Raw genomic sequence first — 15,000 nt, 5'->3', positions numbered from 1 at the left:
TGACTACATGAAGGAGTCATTCATCAACATATCAGAACACCTATTTGCAGACTTCAAAAACAAAACCAAGATAATACAAAAAATTAAAGATATACCTTTCTCCGCTAAGACAGTGAAGGAAAGGTCTATTAAAATGGCAGGTTACATCACCGATCAGCAAACCAAGGACATTAATTCAGTGCCAGCATACTCAATTGCCTGTGATGTGACCGATGTTCAACGCGCTTTAATGCAGGTATGTGAACTCTGATGGGCCGCAAGAAGAAATGATCAAATTAATACCACTGAAAGACCAGAGGCTGTGCTGAAGTGTTTAAATGAGAACGAAATAAACACCAACCACCTGATATCAGTGGCTATTTAATCATGAAGGCTCATTATGTATTTGTAGCCAACTTAGTCATTTTTATAGTAGGCTAATATAGCTAATTTAGATACATACAGCGTGTGTTTCCCTTATTATAAGGCTTTACATTTTTTGCGGCTCCAGACATATTTGTTTTTTGTCTTTTTTGGTCCAATATGGCTCTTTCAACATTTTGGGTTGCCGACTCCTGGAACAAAGTCAGACCTTACTGTCCTGATTAAATAATCAAGAATTGTGTTGTTTCAGCTCATTTTTAATCAGGAGTTTGAACAAGCAGCAGAAATCTTTCTTTTTTTATTTTCTCATGACAATTAGAATTTCTATTGTGTGTGTTCTATGTGTGTGTTTAATTGATGTCTAGTCTCAGGAGTTGAGGAGGGTTAATGGTGTGATGTTGGAGGTGATCTGTTGCTGCGTCCCAAATCGCATACTTATGCACTATTTTACGCCATTTTGTAGTATAAATAGTGTAAGTAGTGTGTTCACATTGAAAACTCTCAAAATAAAAAGTGCACTTTAATTACCCGGATGATGCACTCATTCAGCCGCTAAAATTAAGTGTGTAATGATGGACACTTCACGCACTCAACAACCGCAGGTTTGCTTACGTAGCGGAAGGGGCGGAGCGATCGGACGCACATGTTGAATAACTTTATTTATTTTGGATGGTGAAAGCAAAATTCTCCTACGAGAGTGATTATAGCGCCTTCCGATGGTGAATGCAGCAATACTCACGGCAGGTATTACTTGATAATTCAGTCGTTTATTTCACTGATTTGGCAACAGTCAAACGTCATCAGGGAAACGGTTTGAATTTCCGCTTAGTAAAAATACATAAGTGTGCCATTTGGGACGACACTACATACATATACTATCCTGTTGAGTGTGTAAGTGCATAAGTACATAGTGCATGAGTGCATAGTGTATAGTGTGCCATTTGGGACGCAGCTTGTGTTTTCTCGGTCGAATGATGAAGAGCACTGAAAGCTGTGTAAAGATCTTACTGTGGAACGTATGATGAGGAGGATTTTTTTCATCTGTTAAGTCGTTATATCAATGAAAAATGGAGGCTGAAGCGGCTCTACATCTTGTGTATGTTCATAAGGAAATGTTGGTTGTGTCTTGCAGAATTACAGGGATTTATCTTTGTGTGATTATCTGGCCATATGTGAGGCAGTCTGTGCGCAATTCATTCATGCTTTCACTCTTGACTGCAAGAGAACAAAATAGTGTTTATGAATAAATGAGCACATTTGTTGTCGCTAATAAGATCCTGAAGACGTTTTTTTGATAAAACTTTTTGATTTCCCCGTAGGTCATTGATACCTTCATATAAATGATTTTAAATGCTTGCTCAAATTTTGTATGTAAAATAAGCTGAATCGGGGCGAGGCAGTGGGGCAGGGTCGCTGGGTCGCTGGTTCGAACCTCGGCATAGTTGGTGTTTCTGTGTGGAGTTTGCATGTTCTCCCTGCCTTCGTGTGGGTTTCCTCCAGGTGCTCAGGTTTCCCCCACAGTCCAAAGACATGCGGTACAGGTGAATTGGGTAGGCTAAATTGTCCGTAGTGTATGAGTGTGTGTGTGAATGTGTGTGTGGATGTTTCCCAGAGATGGGTTGCGGCTAGAAGGGCATCCGCTGCGTAAATACTAGCTGGATAAGTTGGCGGTTCATTCCACTGTGGCGACCCTGGATTAATAAAGAGACAAGGCCGACAAGAAAATGAATGAATGAATAAAATAAGCTGAATCGACACAATTTTTAAAAATTATGTTAACTTATATGTTTTATGTTCAATCCACTTAAATTTGTTAAACTTAATTAATTTGTGTTGGGAAAACCTGAATTAATTGTGTTTAACCCTGCATTTTTAGAGTGTAGTTTGACATCTTGAAGAGTGAAATAATGCTTTTAAAGCTTTTGTTTCGGCGGCATGGCGGCTCAACGGTTAACACTGTCAACTCACAGCAAGAAAGTCGCTGGTTCAAGTCTTAGCTGGGCAAGTTGGAATTTCTGTGTGGAATTTGCATGTTCTCCCCGTGTTGACGTGGGCTTCCTCCAGGTGCTTTGGTTTTCCCCACAGTCCAAACACGTGCTATAGGTGAAATGAATAAGCTAAATTGGCCAGGGTACAATGTAAACAAATAATATCACTTAGTCCTGACAGCATGTGTTTTTAGGTTTTTGTAACTTATTAAACTAAGTTAATCATGTTCTAACTTAATTTTAAAAGTTACGCAATCTGTTGTAAGTCAGTTTAACATAAGTTATTTTGACTCTTAAGGTTAATTTGATTCAGCTTAAAAATTTAAGGCAACCAGGATTTTTTTACCGTGTATGAGTGTGAATGTGAGAGTAAGGAAAATGAATGACATGTCAATTTCTCACTCCGATGACCGCTGGCAGAAAAGGGAATTTTTAGGGACTTTTGTTACATTGCAGATTTCTAGATTTTTATATTTCTTTAAATGTTTTTTTTTTCCCATGGTAAAAGCAAAAAGCTGAATTGTAACATGTAAACTCGGAATATTGAGAAAACTTTATTATCTCTAAAAATCGCAAGATTTAAACCTAGAATTATGAACAAAAAGTCAAAGATGTCAAAAATCTGAAAAAAGTCAAAGATCTGAAATTCTTAGTATTGTACATATGGGAATAAAGGGAAGAAATGTTTACTACTAAAGAATTGAGATGTAAAGGGAAGATATTTCATATAAAGAGTAAAATTAATAAAATTTAAAAAGTCAAAATTCAGAAGTGATTCTTGAGAAGAACTAAACAAAAAAAATGAATTCTGAGATGTAAAAAAAAAATACAAGATGTAAACTTCAACTGTAAAAAAAAGAATCAAAATTCTGAGATGTAAATTCTAAATTCTAAAAAACAATCAGAATTTGAGATGTAAATTCAAAATTAAAAAATGAGACAATTTTGAGATGTAAACTTAAAATTAAAAAAGAATGATAATTCCAAGATGTAAACTCAAAATTCTAAAAAAACAGAATGAGAATTCCGAGATGTAAACTTAAAATAAAAAAAGAATCAGAATTCTGAAATGTAAATTCTAAATTCTAAAAAAAAGAATCAGAATTCCGAGATGTAAATTCATCATTTTAAAAAGGAATTAGAATTTTGAGGTGTAAACTCTAAAGTCTAAAAAAAAGAAAAAAAATGGTGTAAATAAAAGATTAAAAAAAGAGTCAGAATATTGAGATCTAAACTAAAAATTATAAGCAAAAAAATTCAAAGATATAAACTAAAAATATAAAAAATAAAATCACAACAATTTATAGACATTTTTGTGAGGAAAAAAAGTTTTATGTAAAAGAATTAGGTAATGCAAGCACAGAATTCAGCCAAAGATAGTCTGAATTACAAAATATCAACACTAAATTAAATGACTCGAGCGTTCTATATTTTAAGTTTATTTTGTGCCTCCAGTGCTTCAGAACTTGCGCGCTCCAGCTTTAAAGTTGAGCCATTAGTGGTCTTATATAGAAATGTTGCAAAAGCGCCATTGAGAAGCGCAGCTAATTAAACCAATCAGATGAGCAGATGGTGTGACTTGTTTAACACAGTGTCTTCACAGTGAGCTTCAATCTCTGCATTTATTGGCTTGTGTTGCTGGTATGTGAGAGCGCCAGTGCTGATGGAGCAACTGAATGTCATTTCTTAGAAAAAAAAGAAGAGAAAAAGAGAGAAACACAATTGCTTTTAGCCAGTGAGTGCGGGGGACTATTGTATCAGTATTGATTCCTGTAGAGCTGCTCTATTCTGCATGTACTGGGCTGAACGTAGAGCAGACGCACACATTCACTCCACATGATGCTTATTGAGCAGCTACACACACACACACACACACACACACACACAAACTAGTTTCAAATAATGTCGGAGGTATTTTGTGGAATGTGCATATAAATATTTTCAATAATGTGCAGAATGTGCATGCATGGTAAATGAAGGACTAAATACTGAATTCTTTTCAACTAAATAAAATTAAATAATGTATAAATGAAATTATAATAATCTGTTACTTTGAATAAAGTTAATATTAATTGAAATAATAAAAACTAAAATGCTTCTCATTTTAATTTAAATGTAGCTTTATTTAAAAAATAGAAAAAAATATTTTAAATAGGCAGAACTCCAAGAGGTAAACTCAAAAAACAAAACAAAAATCTGATTTCCTTGTAAATTCAAAATCTAAAAAAAAAAAAATCAGAATTCCAAGTTGTAAATTAAAAAATCTTGAAGAAGATTCAAAATTCCAAGTTGTAAATTAATTTTTTTTTACAAAAATCTGAATACTGAGATGTAAATTCAAAATTCTAAAAAAAAGAATCAGAATTCCGAGATGTAAACTCAAAATTCTAAAAAAAAAAGAATAAAAGAATCAGAATTCCGACATGTAAACTAAAAATTCTAAAAAAAAAAAAAAGAATCAGAATTCCGAGATGTAAACTCAAAATTCTACAAAAAAAAAAAAAAAAAAAGAATCAGAATTCCGAGATGTAAACTCAAAATTCTAAAAAAGAAAAAGAAAAAAAGAATCAGAATTCCGAGATGTAAACTCAAAATTCTAAAAAAGAAAAAGAAAAAAAGAATCAGAATTCCGAGATGTAAACTCAAAATTCTAAAAAAAAAAAAGAATCAGAATTCCGAGATGTAAACTCAAAATTCTAAAAAAAAATAAAAAAAAAAGAATCAGAATTCCGAGATGTAAACTAAAAAGAGCCAGAATTTCAAGTTGTAAATTCAAAATTCTAAAATAATAATAATAATAGAACTCTGAGCTACAATTTAAAAAATATATAAGAACAATCTGAATTCCAAGTTGAAAAAAACAAACAAAAGAATTAACTTAGAAATCATTTGACTAAGGTCTGTCTTTAAACATTGAAAGAGTACTGCTGACGATATGAACTAACTTTGCCTCTGAATAAACAAAGACCACTGATCGCACACTTACCAAATCTGTAGAGACAGGACAATCAACACCAACTGGAGCCGCGTCTTTATTAAAAGGAGACGAGCAGCAAATCAGGATTTCACCGTTTCCAGATAAGAAAAGCTCTCGGGTAAAAAAGTATTCCTTAGACTTGTATTTCTGTCTAGCGTCGCGTGCACTGTAATCCACACATGAGTCCAGCTGCGCTCTCATAGAGGGAAAATGAAAACAAAACCTTCACTGCAGCAAATTATAAACGCAACACTGACGACCCTTGTCTCTAAACAATTCATGTTCTCCCACTTGGCAAACACAACGTGGCGTCTCTCTGCCGTCTGAACACTGTAAAAGTTACAAACAGTCTTCGAAGGTATCCTGCATATTAATGAAGTTGCACCGCACACACAATAGAGCTGATTGGTTTGAACCAAGTCTTACTCATGAATGAATCCAGCACACTCAGAGATGTAAATAGGTACTCAGACGTCCAGTCTACACACTGGAATACACGCTAAGATCTCATGGCCGTGACGCAGCTTCAAAAATTTGTTTCAAACCAGAAGTACGAATTTGCTTAAAATAACGCAAAAACAACAAATTTTCACTTTTTAGTGAAATATATGTGTCCTAATAGTGTTATTAGCAGTGTGGGACACATATACGACTGTCAACAGCTCAAAAAATGTGTTTTGGTGTTTCGTGACCCTTTAAAACTTCGGCTATGTTTGACTCAGTATGCGTGTCAAAAAGCGGACAAGAAAAAACAATGACTGTAAAACCGAAATGTTGCCAGACGTCCGACTTTAAGAAGATCCTGTATTTCAACTCCACTCATCTTGGCCTGCTAACGTTACTGCCGCTAGTTCAAGCAATATGAACTCACGTAGGACAGCAGGTGGAGCGTAGCTCACGTGCAAACAGCTCAACTAATAAGAGAAAACAGACGTCATATCGTAATAACATCGTCATAACGTCACAATGCATGTTGTGACATTTTTGCATCGCAATAAATCGTGACGCCCCTAATTATTTCTATTTGTTACAATCACACTTGACAAAAACAGAAACACTTTGATTGACATTCCCCCTTTGTACGTGTCTTCCGAGGTGGGAAAGCCCCGCCCACTAGTGACGATTTCTCCCTCATTAGCATAGGATGTTAAGTCTTGTTTTTGAATCTGCCACTATGCTGACACACAGGCATTGTAGCTCCACCCTCTTTTGAAAAGAGCACAATCTCATTTGAATTTAAAGTGACAGTCACCAAAATAGCGCAATTTCAAAGAGTTATAAAACATTATTTGAAGGATTATTTTAAGCTGAAACTTCACAAAGACACTCCAGGGACATCAGAGACTTGACATCTTGTAAAAAGGGTCATAATAGGTCCCCTTTAAATTCAATTATCTGTGATTTACATTTGTGAACATTTCCAAAACAATTTTGACATCATTTCTACTCTCAGGTTTCACTTTTTTCTTTCATGTTGTACTGAAAAACATCCCCAAATCTGTTCACTTCACAGTGTTCATCCACTTTCGCTTTGATTTGAACATTACTGAATATAAAAGACTCACAGATCTCCCAGTCGTCTTCCTGCTATCTTTCCTCCTCTTCCCTCCGCCATCAGTCCTGTCTGTCTGTCTGGCGGGACGCTTCAGTGTGTGCTAGACCCTCAGTGTGCATGAGACCCTCTTCCGTGTGGTCTTCTGGAGCTCTGTAACCTACATATCCACAGGCCCAGGTGCCCTCTCTATGGGCCAGGTGGCAGAGCGTTCTGCTGCCGCTCTTTCCTAATGAATCCGTAATTGCTTTGAGTCACCTGTGGTGAGGAGAATAGCAGGGTGACGGCTCGCTTAGTGGAGGCTGACCTGCCTTCATTCTGCACAGTGTCCAGCACAGAGCCAAGAGCCCTCAGCAGACATTTACACATGCCTTTCTGGCCCTCACACATACACATGGTGACAGTGAAAAAAAAACAATTCAAATAAATTCACCTCTTATGAACATTTATAATCAATTTAGAAATGATTTATTAGCATATTGAAAGGATATTCAGATCTTTATTCAATCTTATATTATGAGTGACTTTTCCTTTTCTTTTAAAGTTATATTCTTTGGATTGTTTGATGACTCTAAAGAAAACATGGAAAAAGTATATGTAGTTAATTTGTGTATTCTATTAGCCAAGTTTCATATTCACAAACAGAAGTTTAGTGGCTCTAAACCTTTTTTTAATCTATTCAAATTCGACCTAGACCAATATTTGGAAACTATCCAGCATTCTCTTCATCCAAAAGCAACAAAAACGGTATCCTTATATTCTTCTTTTGTGTCTCTTTAAGATGTAACTTTATTTCATCAGTCCTATTTTTGTTACCCTGGCGTTTATTTGTCTTTGTGTGTATTTCTGTGCATTTGTTTATTTGTATTATTTGTCTATATGTATATAATTGTATTTGATCGACCTCTTTAATAAAAAAAAAAAAATATTGAAAGGACATATGAAAAATCATATTCACACGTAAAATCGCCATTTAACAGAAGTTAGATTATCTTTTTTTTCCCCATATTGTGACGTACATCCACTTGAAATTGTCCTGAAATTAGTAAATATGTAGGAAGGTGCATTGATACCAAATTTTCCATGATTTGACCAACTTCCTGTCTGCCCTTTTTATGCAAATTGAAACGCTACTTTTTCAAACTCCTCCTAGACCGCTGGTTCAATTTTCAACAAATTTGACTCTGATCATCTTCAGATCGTGCTGACAAAAAGTTTGACACCAAATTTTAGGTGTGTCATTGCCACATCACAATGAACAAAACATAAAAATCTGGTGACAGCGCCACCTATGGATCAAGAGTTATAAACCTTTTATTATACATTAATAACGAAACGTACAAATTTGGTCATAACTTTTGACTGCATATGCTAATTTTGAAGAAATTGAGCTCAAATTATTCTTTAGGTGATGCTGAAAACATAGATACCCCATATGGCATAATTACCAAAACTTTCTGTCCACCATTTTGAGTTTGTTTGAAAACTTACCTTTTCAAACTCCTCCCAGCCCATTGGTCCAATTTTTACCACATTTGAATCACGTGATCTTCTGCCCTTGTTGGAAAAAAATGATCAATTTTGTGTTGATAGGCAATACGGTTGTTGTTTACAGCACCGACAAATGTGCTGATACAATGCTAAACTACTGTAACTCTGCAATGCTTATATATATTGACACACAACTTAATGTGTGTCATTGTCAGCTCACACTGACCACATCACACAAAATTGGTAACAGCGCCACCTACTGGTCAAAAGTTATAAACCAGTAAATTAATCAAATTTGTATGTTTTTGCTTACATTTCCAGTTAAATGAACTTCAAATAGGGCGAAGCAGTGGTGCAGTAGGTAGTGCTGTCGCCTCACAGCAAGAAGGTCGCTGGGTCGCTGGTTCGTGATAAGTTAATAATGCTGGATGAGTTGGCGGTTCATTCCACTGTGGCGACCCCGGATTAATAAACGGACTGAGCCGACAAGAAAATGAAGAAGAAATGAACTTCAAATGTATTCACTGTTTCACTTGATTTGCTGCTCTATAGAGCTTGCTGCTCATGGCCTCTGGACTGCTTTGTCCTTGGGCCACTGGATTGCTTGGCCCCGCAATTGCTGCTTGCAGCTATATTTTATTATTATTATTATTATTATTATTATTATTGTTATTATTATTCGCATTGATGGATAAACAAGGCCAAAAAAGTATGAATAATACATAATCACAGTAAATCATTCATTCGTTTTCTTTGGCTTAGTCCCTTCTCAGGATCCGCCACATTGGAATGAACTGCCAACTATTCCAGCATATGTTTTATATAGCGAATGCCCTTCCAGTCGCAACACAGTACTGAGAAACACCCATACAATCTCATTCACACACACTCATACACTAAGGCCTATTTAGTTTATCCAATTCACTTCTACTGCATGCAACCCAGGCTCATTCCGAAACGTAGTGCCACAGACGTTTCTGGAGATTGTGAAATATGTCCCGGGAGGTACGTATTTGTGCAGTTTTTGTTTTCGCAAATTTCCATCTCGAATGCCTCTTGCAGGCGCGAATGGCTGTTCTTGAGTAAAGCCGCAGGAGACCGCTGTCGAGTGACCGTCTGTCCGACTGACTGTATGACTGAATGATTGACTGGGCGACCGGCCAATCGGCCGACCCACCCTCCTCCTCCTCCTTCCCTAAACCCAAACAGTTTTACCGATTGACCCGGTCCAAAAAAAAAAAAAAAAAAACTCTCGTCTGATTTTGACCGTGTTTTCGGATTTCACTACATTCTTACCCTGTTATGAACTCGTTCACTTTATATTTTGGATTCTGTTTTTGTCTTACCTGGTTTCTGGAACCGCTCTTTTCTGGACTCGAACCCGGTCGTCCCCGTCATTGCGGTCAGCTCCCCTCAGGGTCTCTACTCCAGCTAACCGAACAAACTTGTTGCAGCTGGAAAACCTTACATACAGAGGTGAGCTGTTAGTCAGCGAGCGTAAAGAAGAGCGGCGTCACACCACATCGTAGCGTTCGCTTAAAAAAAAATTAAATGCAGCCATACATACCTCCAGCTACGTAAATCAAGGACTCCAGAAACATCCGCAGGACTACGTTTTCAGAATGAGCTTGGGTTGACTGCATGTCTTTAAAGGGTGACATGGTGGCTCAATGGTTAGCACTGTCGCCTCACAGCAAGAAGGTCACTGGTTTGAGTCCAAGCTGGGACAATTGGAATTTCTGTGGAGTTTGCATGTTCTACCCATGTTGGCTTGGGTTTCCTCAGGGTGTCTTTGGACAATCACATCGATACCTATTAGTCATTTCCCACATCAACATGGCTTTGTTGAACGCTAGATCTGTGTCCAATAAGACATTTATTTTGAATGACTTTTTTACAAGCCACAATTTGGACTTCCTTTTTTTAACTGAGACCTGGATTGGAGCGGGTGAGTCCTCTGTGTTCGGTGAACTTTGTCCTTTAAACTGTTCTTTTATCAGCACTCCTAGATGTATTGGGAAAGGAGGTGGGGTGGCTATGGTTTTCAGAAACTGGTTCAGATGTCGGACTATCTCTGTCGGGGACTTCACTACATTTGAATCCCAATGTGCTCTGATAGAATCGGATACCACTCCTTTTCTGTGTGTTCTGGTTTACAGGCCTCCTAAGCCTGATAGAGGTTTCATAAAGGAGTTTTCTGAATTTGTTTCTCATATAATCACATCTTATGATCGTTTATTAATCTTAGGGGATTTTAATATTCACGTGTGCTGCCCTGGAAAGCCTTTGGTAACTGAGTTTATGCATGTTTTGGATTCTTTTGGATTTACTCAGCATATTGTTGGTGCTACACATGCACTAGGCCACACTTTGGACCTTATAATGTCCTACGGGTTTTCCATAGAAAATATTGTCATTGAAGATGCCTCCTTCTCAAATCATAAGCCTATTGTTTTTAACACTACTCTATCATACTTCTCTGGTACTACAAAAAGTGAAGGTTTTCACTCTCGCTGCATAAACTCTCTCACTGCAAATCAGTTTTCTACTATGTTTAATAGTAACAAAGTGTCTACAGCAATATTAGCTGCTGCTGAGCATTCCTCAAGTCCTGATGATTTAATTTCTCTTTTTAATTCTTCTTGTTCAGATATCTTAGACTGTGTAGCTCCTTTAAAATATAAGTATCCAAAAATGAAATCACAGCCATGGCTGGATGATCTCTCTCGCTCACTCAGACAGATTTGTCGTAAAGCAGAACGGCGCTGGAGAAAAGATCACCTTGTTGTCTCTCTTGAAATCTTTAGAGATGCACAAGTAAACTTTCAAAAAGCAGCAAAAAAGGCTAGAGCTACATACTTTTCAGACATTATTAATAAACATTCACACACCCCTAAAATTTTATTTGACACAATTAACGCAATAATTTCTCCACGTACCTCATGCAAAATTGAGCAGTCATCAGTGATATGTGAGAGATTTAAAAGGTTCTTTACTGAGAAGGTAGCTGATATCAGATCCTCTTTTGCCCCTCTCTGCCCTAGTTCCTGTGTGGACTCGACAGTTTCTTCAGCTACCTTCTGTAATTTTGAACCAGTGTCTCTCTCTGAGTTGAGGGGTTTAGTGTTTCAGACAAAAACTTCAACTTCGCCGTGTGATCCTATTTCCTCTAATCTTTTAAAGGAGACTTTCAACACAATAGGTTCTAGTATACAAGCAATTATTAATTCCTGCTTAGTTTCAGGCACTGTCCCTGCGTTTTTAAAGCATGCAGTTGTCCAGCCATTGCTTAAAAAACCCAATGCAGATATAAATTGCTTAAATAACTTCCGTCCTATCTCTAAACTTCCATTTATGTCAAAGGTTCTAGAAAGAGCTGTCTTATCACAGCTACAGCCTTTTTTAAAATCGTCCCATAAACTTGAACCTTTACAGTCAGGTTTCACTATGCACCACAGTACTGAAACCGCTCTGTTAAAAGTGTGGAATGACTTACTGCTGTCAGTAGATTCAGGCAGTAATGCAGTTTTGGTTTTACTAGATCTGAGTTCTGCTTTTGATACAGTTGATCATACCATACTTCTGTCACGTCTGGAACATTGGGTGGGCATAAAGGGTTCAGCACTTCAATGGTTTCAGTCATATCTGAAATCCAGGTCTTTTTCAGTTTCTGTTGGCCAATTTATTTCAACATATGCCCCTCTTCTGTGTGGTGTCTCCCAGGGCTCTATTCTGGGTCCAATGCTCTTCAACTTATATATGCTTCCTCTTGGTAATATTATAAGGAAACATAACATATATTTTCATTTTTATGCAGATGACTCTCAGCTGTATGTTCCTTTAAAATCTCAGAACTCCCTGCAGTCTCTAATTAATTGTCTTGAGGATATTAAATGTTGGATGGCAAAAAACTTCCTTCAACTTAATAATGACAAAACTGAAGTTATTCTCTTCGGCCCCTCAAAAACAAGAATGTCGTATATTGGGGGCTTGGGAAGTCTTGCACCGTATGTTAAATCGCAAGTAAAAAATCTAGGTGTTATCTTTGATTCTGAGCTTTGTCTAGAAAAACAAATTAGCTCAGTGGTTAAGAATAGTTATTATCAGCTGAGGATCATCTCCAGACTCAAATCCATTCTTTCCTTTCAAGATCTGGAAAAGGTCATACATGCTTTTATCACGTCCCGCCTAGACTATTGCAATTCTCTATATGTTGGTCTCCCCCAATCCTCATTGGCACGGTTGCAGTTGGTTCAAAATGCGGCAGCTAGACTTTTAACAGGCACCAAAAAACATGCTCATATCTCACCAGTTTTAGCATCCCTTCATTGGCTTCCTGTTAATTTTAGAATTCAGTTCAAGATTTTACTTATTGTTTTTAAAGCACTGAATGGGCAAGCACCTTCTTATATATCAGAGCTTATTAACTTACAGTCAACTCCTCGGTCTCTTAGGTCCTCAAATAAAATTTTACTTCATGTTCCTCGGTCACGACTTAAACTGAAAGGGGATAGAGCCTTTGCAGTCGCTGCTCCTCGTTTGTGGAACCAGCTGCCACCGGATATTACAAGTGCTTCTTCTCTCTCTATTTTTAAGTCCAGACTTAAGACACATTTTTATTCTATTGCATTCCCAGGCTTTTAATCTTTATTGTGGTTGTTGCTGTAATACTTTTATTCCTATTATTACTTTTATTGTTATCTTTTACTCTTTTAGAGTGTGTGCTATGGTTTTGTTCAGCACTTTGGTCAGTGCCAAACTGAAGTAAATGTGCTTTATAAATAAACTTTACTTACTTACTATTAAAAACAATGCTATATAATTGCTATAGTGTAAAAGCAAACGGTCAAAACAGAAGGCTAAGATCTTTAAGAGAGAAATCTGCAAAGAAAAATGCTTTTAGATCCAATTTTATTTCAAAAAGATACATATTTTTCCTGTTAACAGTTCTATTAAGTCAGGAAAAAAATCACTTGAGGTTTATTAATCACACTGGAAATGGAAGTTCACGTCAAGTGCATTGCATTTGGGATATAAATGTACCAATGTTGCCAGATGTGCAGTAAATCACCCATGCGGAAAGATTGTGAAGTATCCATCATTTCATAATGACACACTAAGTCGAGCAGTTTAATGTAAATGCAAGTTTTCCTCATTGACTCTGAAGTGTGTTATTGGTGTGAGTGTGTGTGTGACTTTATCATGCTAATGTTTTTCTCTCCTCTCCTTAAGTGCTGGAATAAACTTTGCTCTGTTCATTTATGCTCTGCGCTATCATCAGCATATGGAGCAGAACTATTGACTGGAGTGTTTTGTGTGCTGTGAGTGTGTGCTGGACTGATGATCTGCTCTTCTTCTTTTTCTGTATGTGTGTGTGTGTGTGCTGCAGGTGGTTGCGTTGAGCCAGCGCAGTAAAGAGGCCGAGTCTGCCTTCCTGGCCATTTATAAACAGCTGATCGAGGCCCCAGGTGAGCTGCACACCTGCCTAAGACACACACACAGACAATCTCACACACACACACACACACACATCCATACATCCCACTTCGATTTCACATGACTCAGAGGAACATTATACACAGCTATAAGAAATAACTTACACAATATCATTCTTTTGATTTTTTTTTACGCCAATTAAGAAGCTGTTAAAGGTGCAGAAACGATTTTTCTTGCTTTTTATTGCAGGCAGTGAATTTGTGTGTTACGTAAAGTGTAATATTTTATATTTACATGTGAATTCACTCACTTTTTTTTCTTTAAACATCTGTAAACGTTTGTAAACATCTGTTTAGTATACATATCTAATAATTGCTTTATTTTATTGTAGCTTTGGTTTAATTAAAAAGTCGCTTGGTCAGCAAAAAAGAAAGAAAGGTTAAGGAAGCTAGTATTTTTAAGCTTATGATAGTTGGCAATATTATTGAGGTTTGTATATTTCTGTGTAACTTTTTACTAGTGGTGGGCTGTAATCGGCATTAACGTGAGACTCTTATCGCATAAAAAAAAAATATCGCCGTTAATCTATTCTCAAAGTTGGGTTGGGAGCTGGGTCTATTCTACGCAAGGGTTTACGTGAAGGGCTTTCATGTTAGAGTTTCCTGTAATTTTGGGTGACTTAACTACAGTTCAGCAGTTTCACATTCACTCATGAACATTTCATTCATGCCCCGTGACAAACTGGGGTATTAGACGCAAATAAGGAGTAAGGACTGGTGAGAGTGTTATGGAATTTAATAACGCACGCCAAAATGGAAAGAAAAAAAATTCTGCATTTCACGGTGTGTCTGTGTGTGTGTGTGTGTGTGTGCACGGTCTTTTATTGACAGCCGCGTGTGTGGATCTTAACGGAAAGTATGGCGAAAAGTCCTTCATGATGGTAATAGTTTGATTGCAGTGTTTACTTCAATAATGCCACTAGTATCTGCATACTCCACATATCTTAATTCCGTTTCCGTTTAGTTCAGTTAGGACTTTAGTGGGATTAAGGTAATCAGAAATCACTGTTTTAAGCTTATGTAGGCCTAACTCATGTTTAACTGAATAAACAGTTAGTAAACACAAGCACATCTTATTGAACATCATTTATTTTCATCACCAATTATCACAGTAGAACAGTTTCCCAAGCAGTT

At 36.9% G+C, this 15,000-nt stretch overlaps 2 protein-coding genes across 5 annotated transcripts in view; one reads left to right on the top strand and one right to left on the bottom strand.

Moving 5' to 3' along the window:
- Positions 1-15,000, bottom strand: part of gcn1 (GCN1 activator of EIF2AK4) — a 779,792-nt gene that overhangs the window by 120,578 nt on the left and 644,214 nt on the right. The gene's annotated exons all lie outside the window — the stretch shown is intronic.
- cux2b (cut-like homeobox 2b) overlaps positions 1-15,000 on the top strand; it is a 339,662-nt gene that overhangs the window by 219,602 nt on the left and 105,060 nt on the right. For all 4 annotated transcript variants that reach the window (XM_009303733.5, XM_073910044.1, XM_073910043.1 and 1 more), the window contains one exon: positions 13,761-13,839. In XM_009303733.5, coding sequence (XP_009302008.2) covers positions 13,761-13,839 — 79 coding nt within the window. The remainder of the gene's footprint in view (positions 1-13,760; positions 13,840-15,000) is intronic.

Source organism: Danio rerio, chromosome 8 (genome assembly GCF_049306965.1).
Source record: "Danio rerio strain Tuebingen ecotype United States chromosome 8, GRCz12tu, whole genome shotgun sequence".
Classification (NCBI taxonomy): Eukaryota; Metazoa; Chordata; class Actinopteri; order Cypriniformes; family Danionidae; genus Danio; species Danio rerio.
Note: the sequence above shows the minus strand (reverse complement) of the source record. Positions and strands in the feature narration are given on the sequence as shown.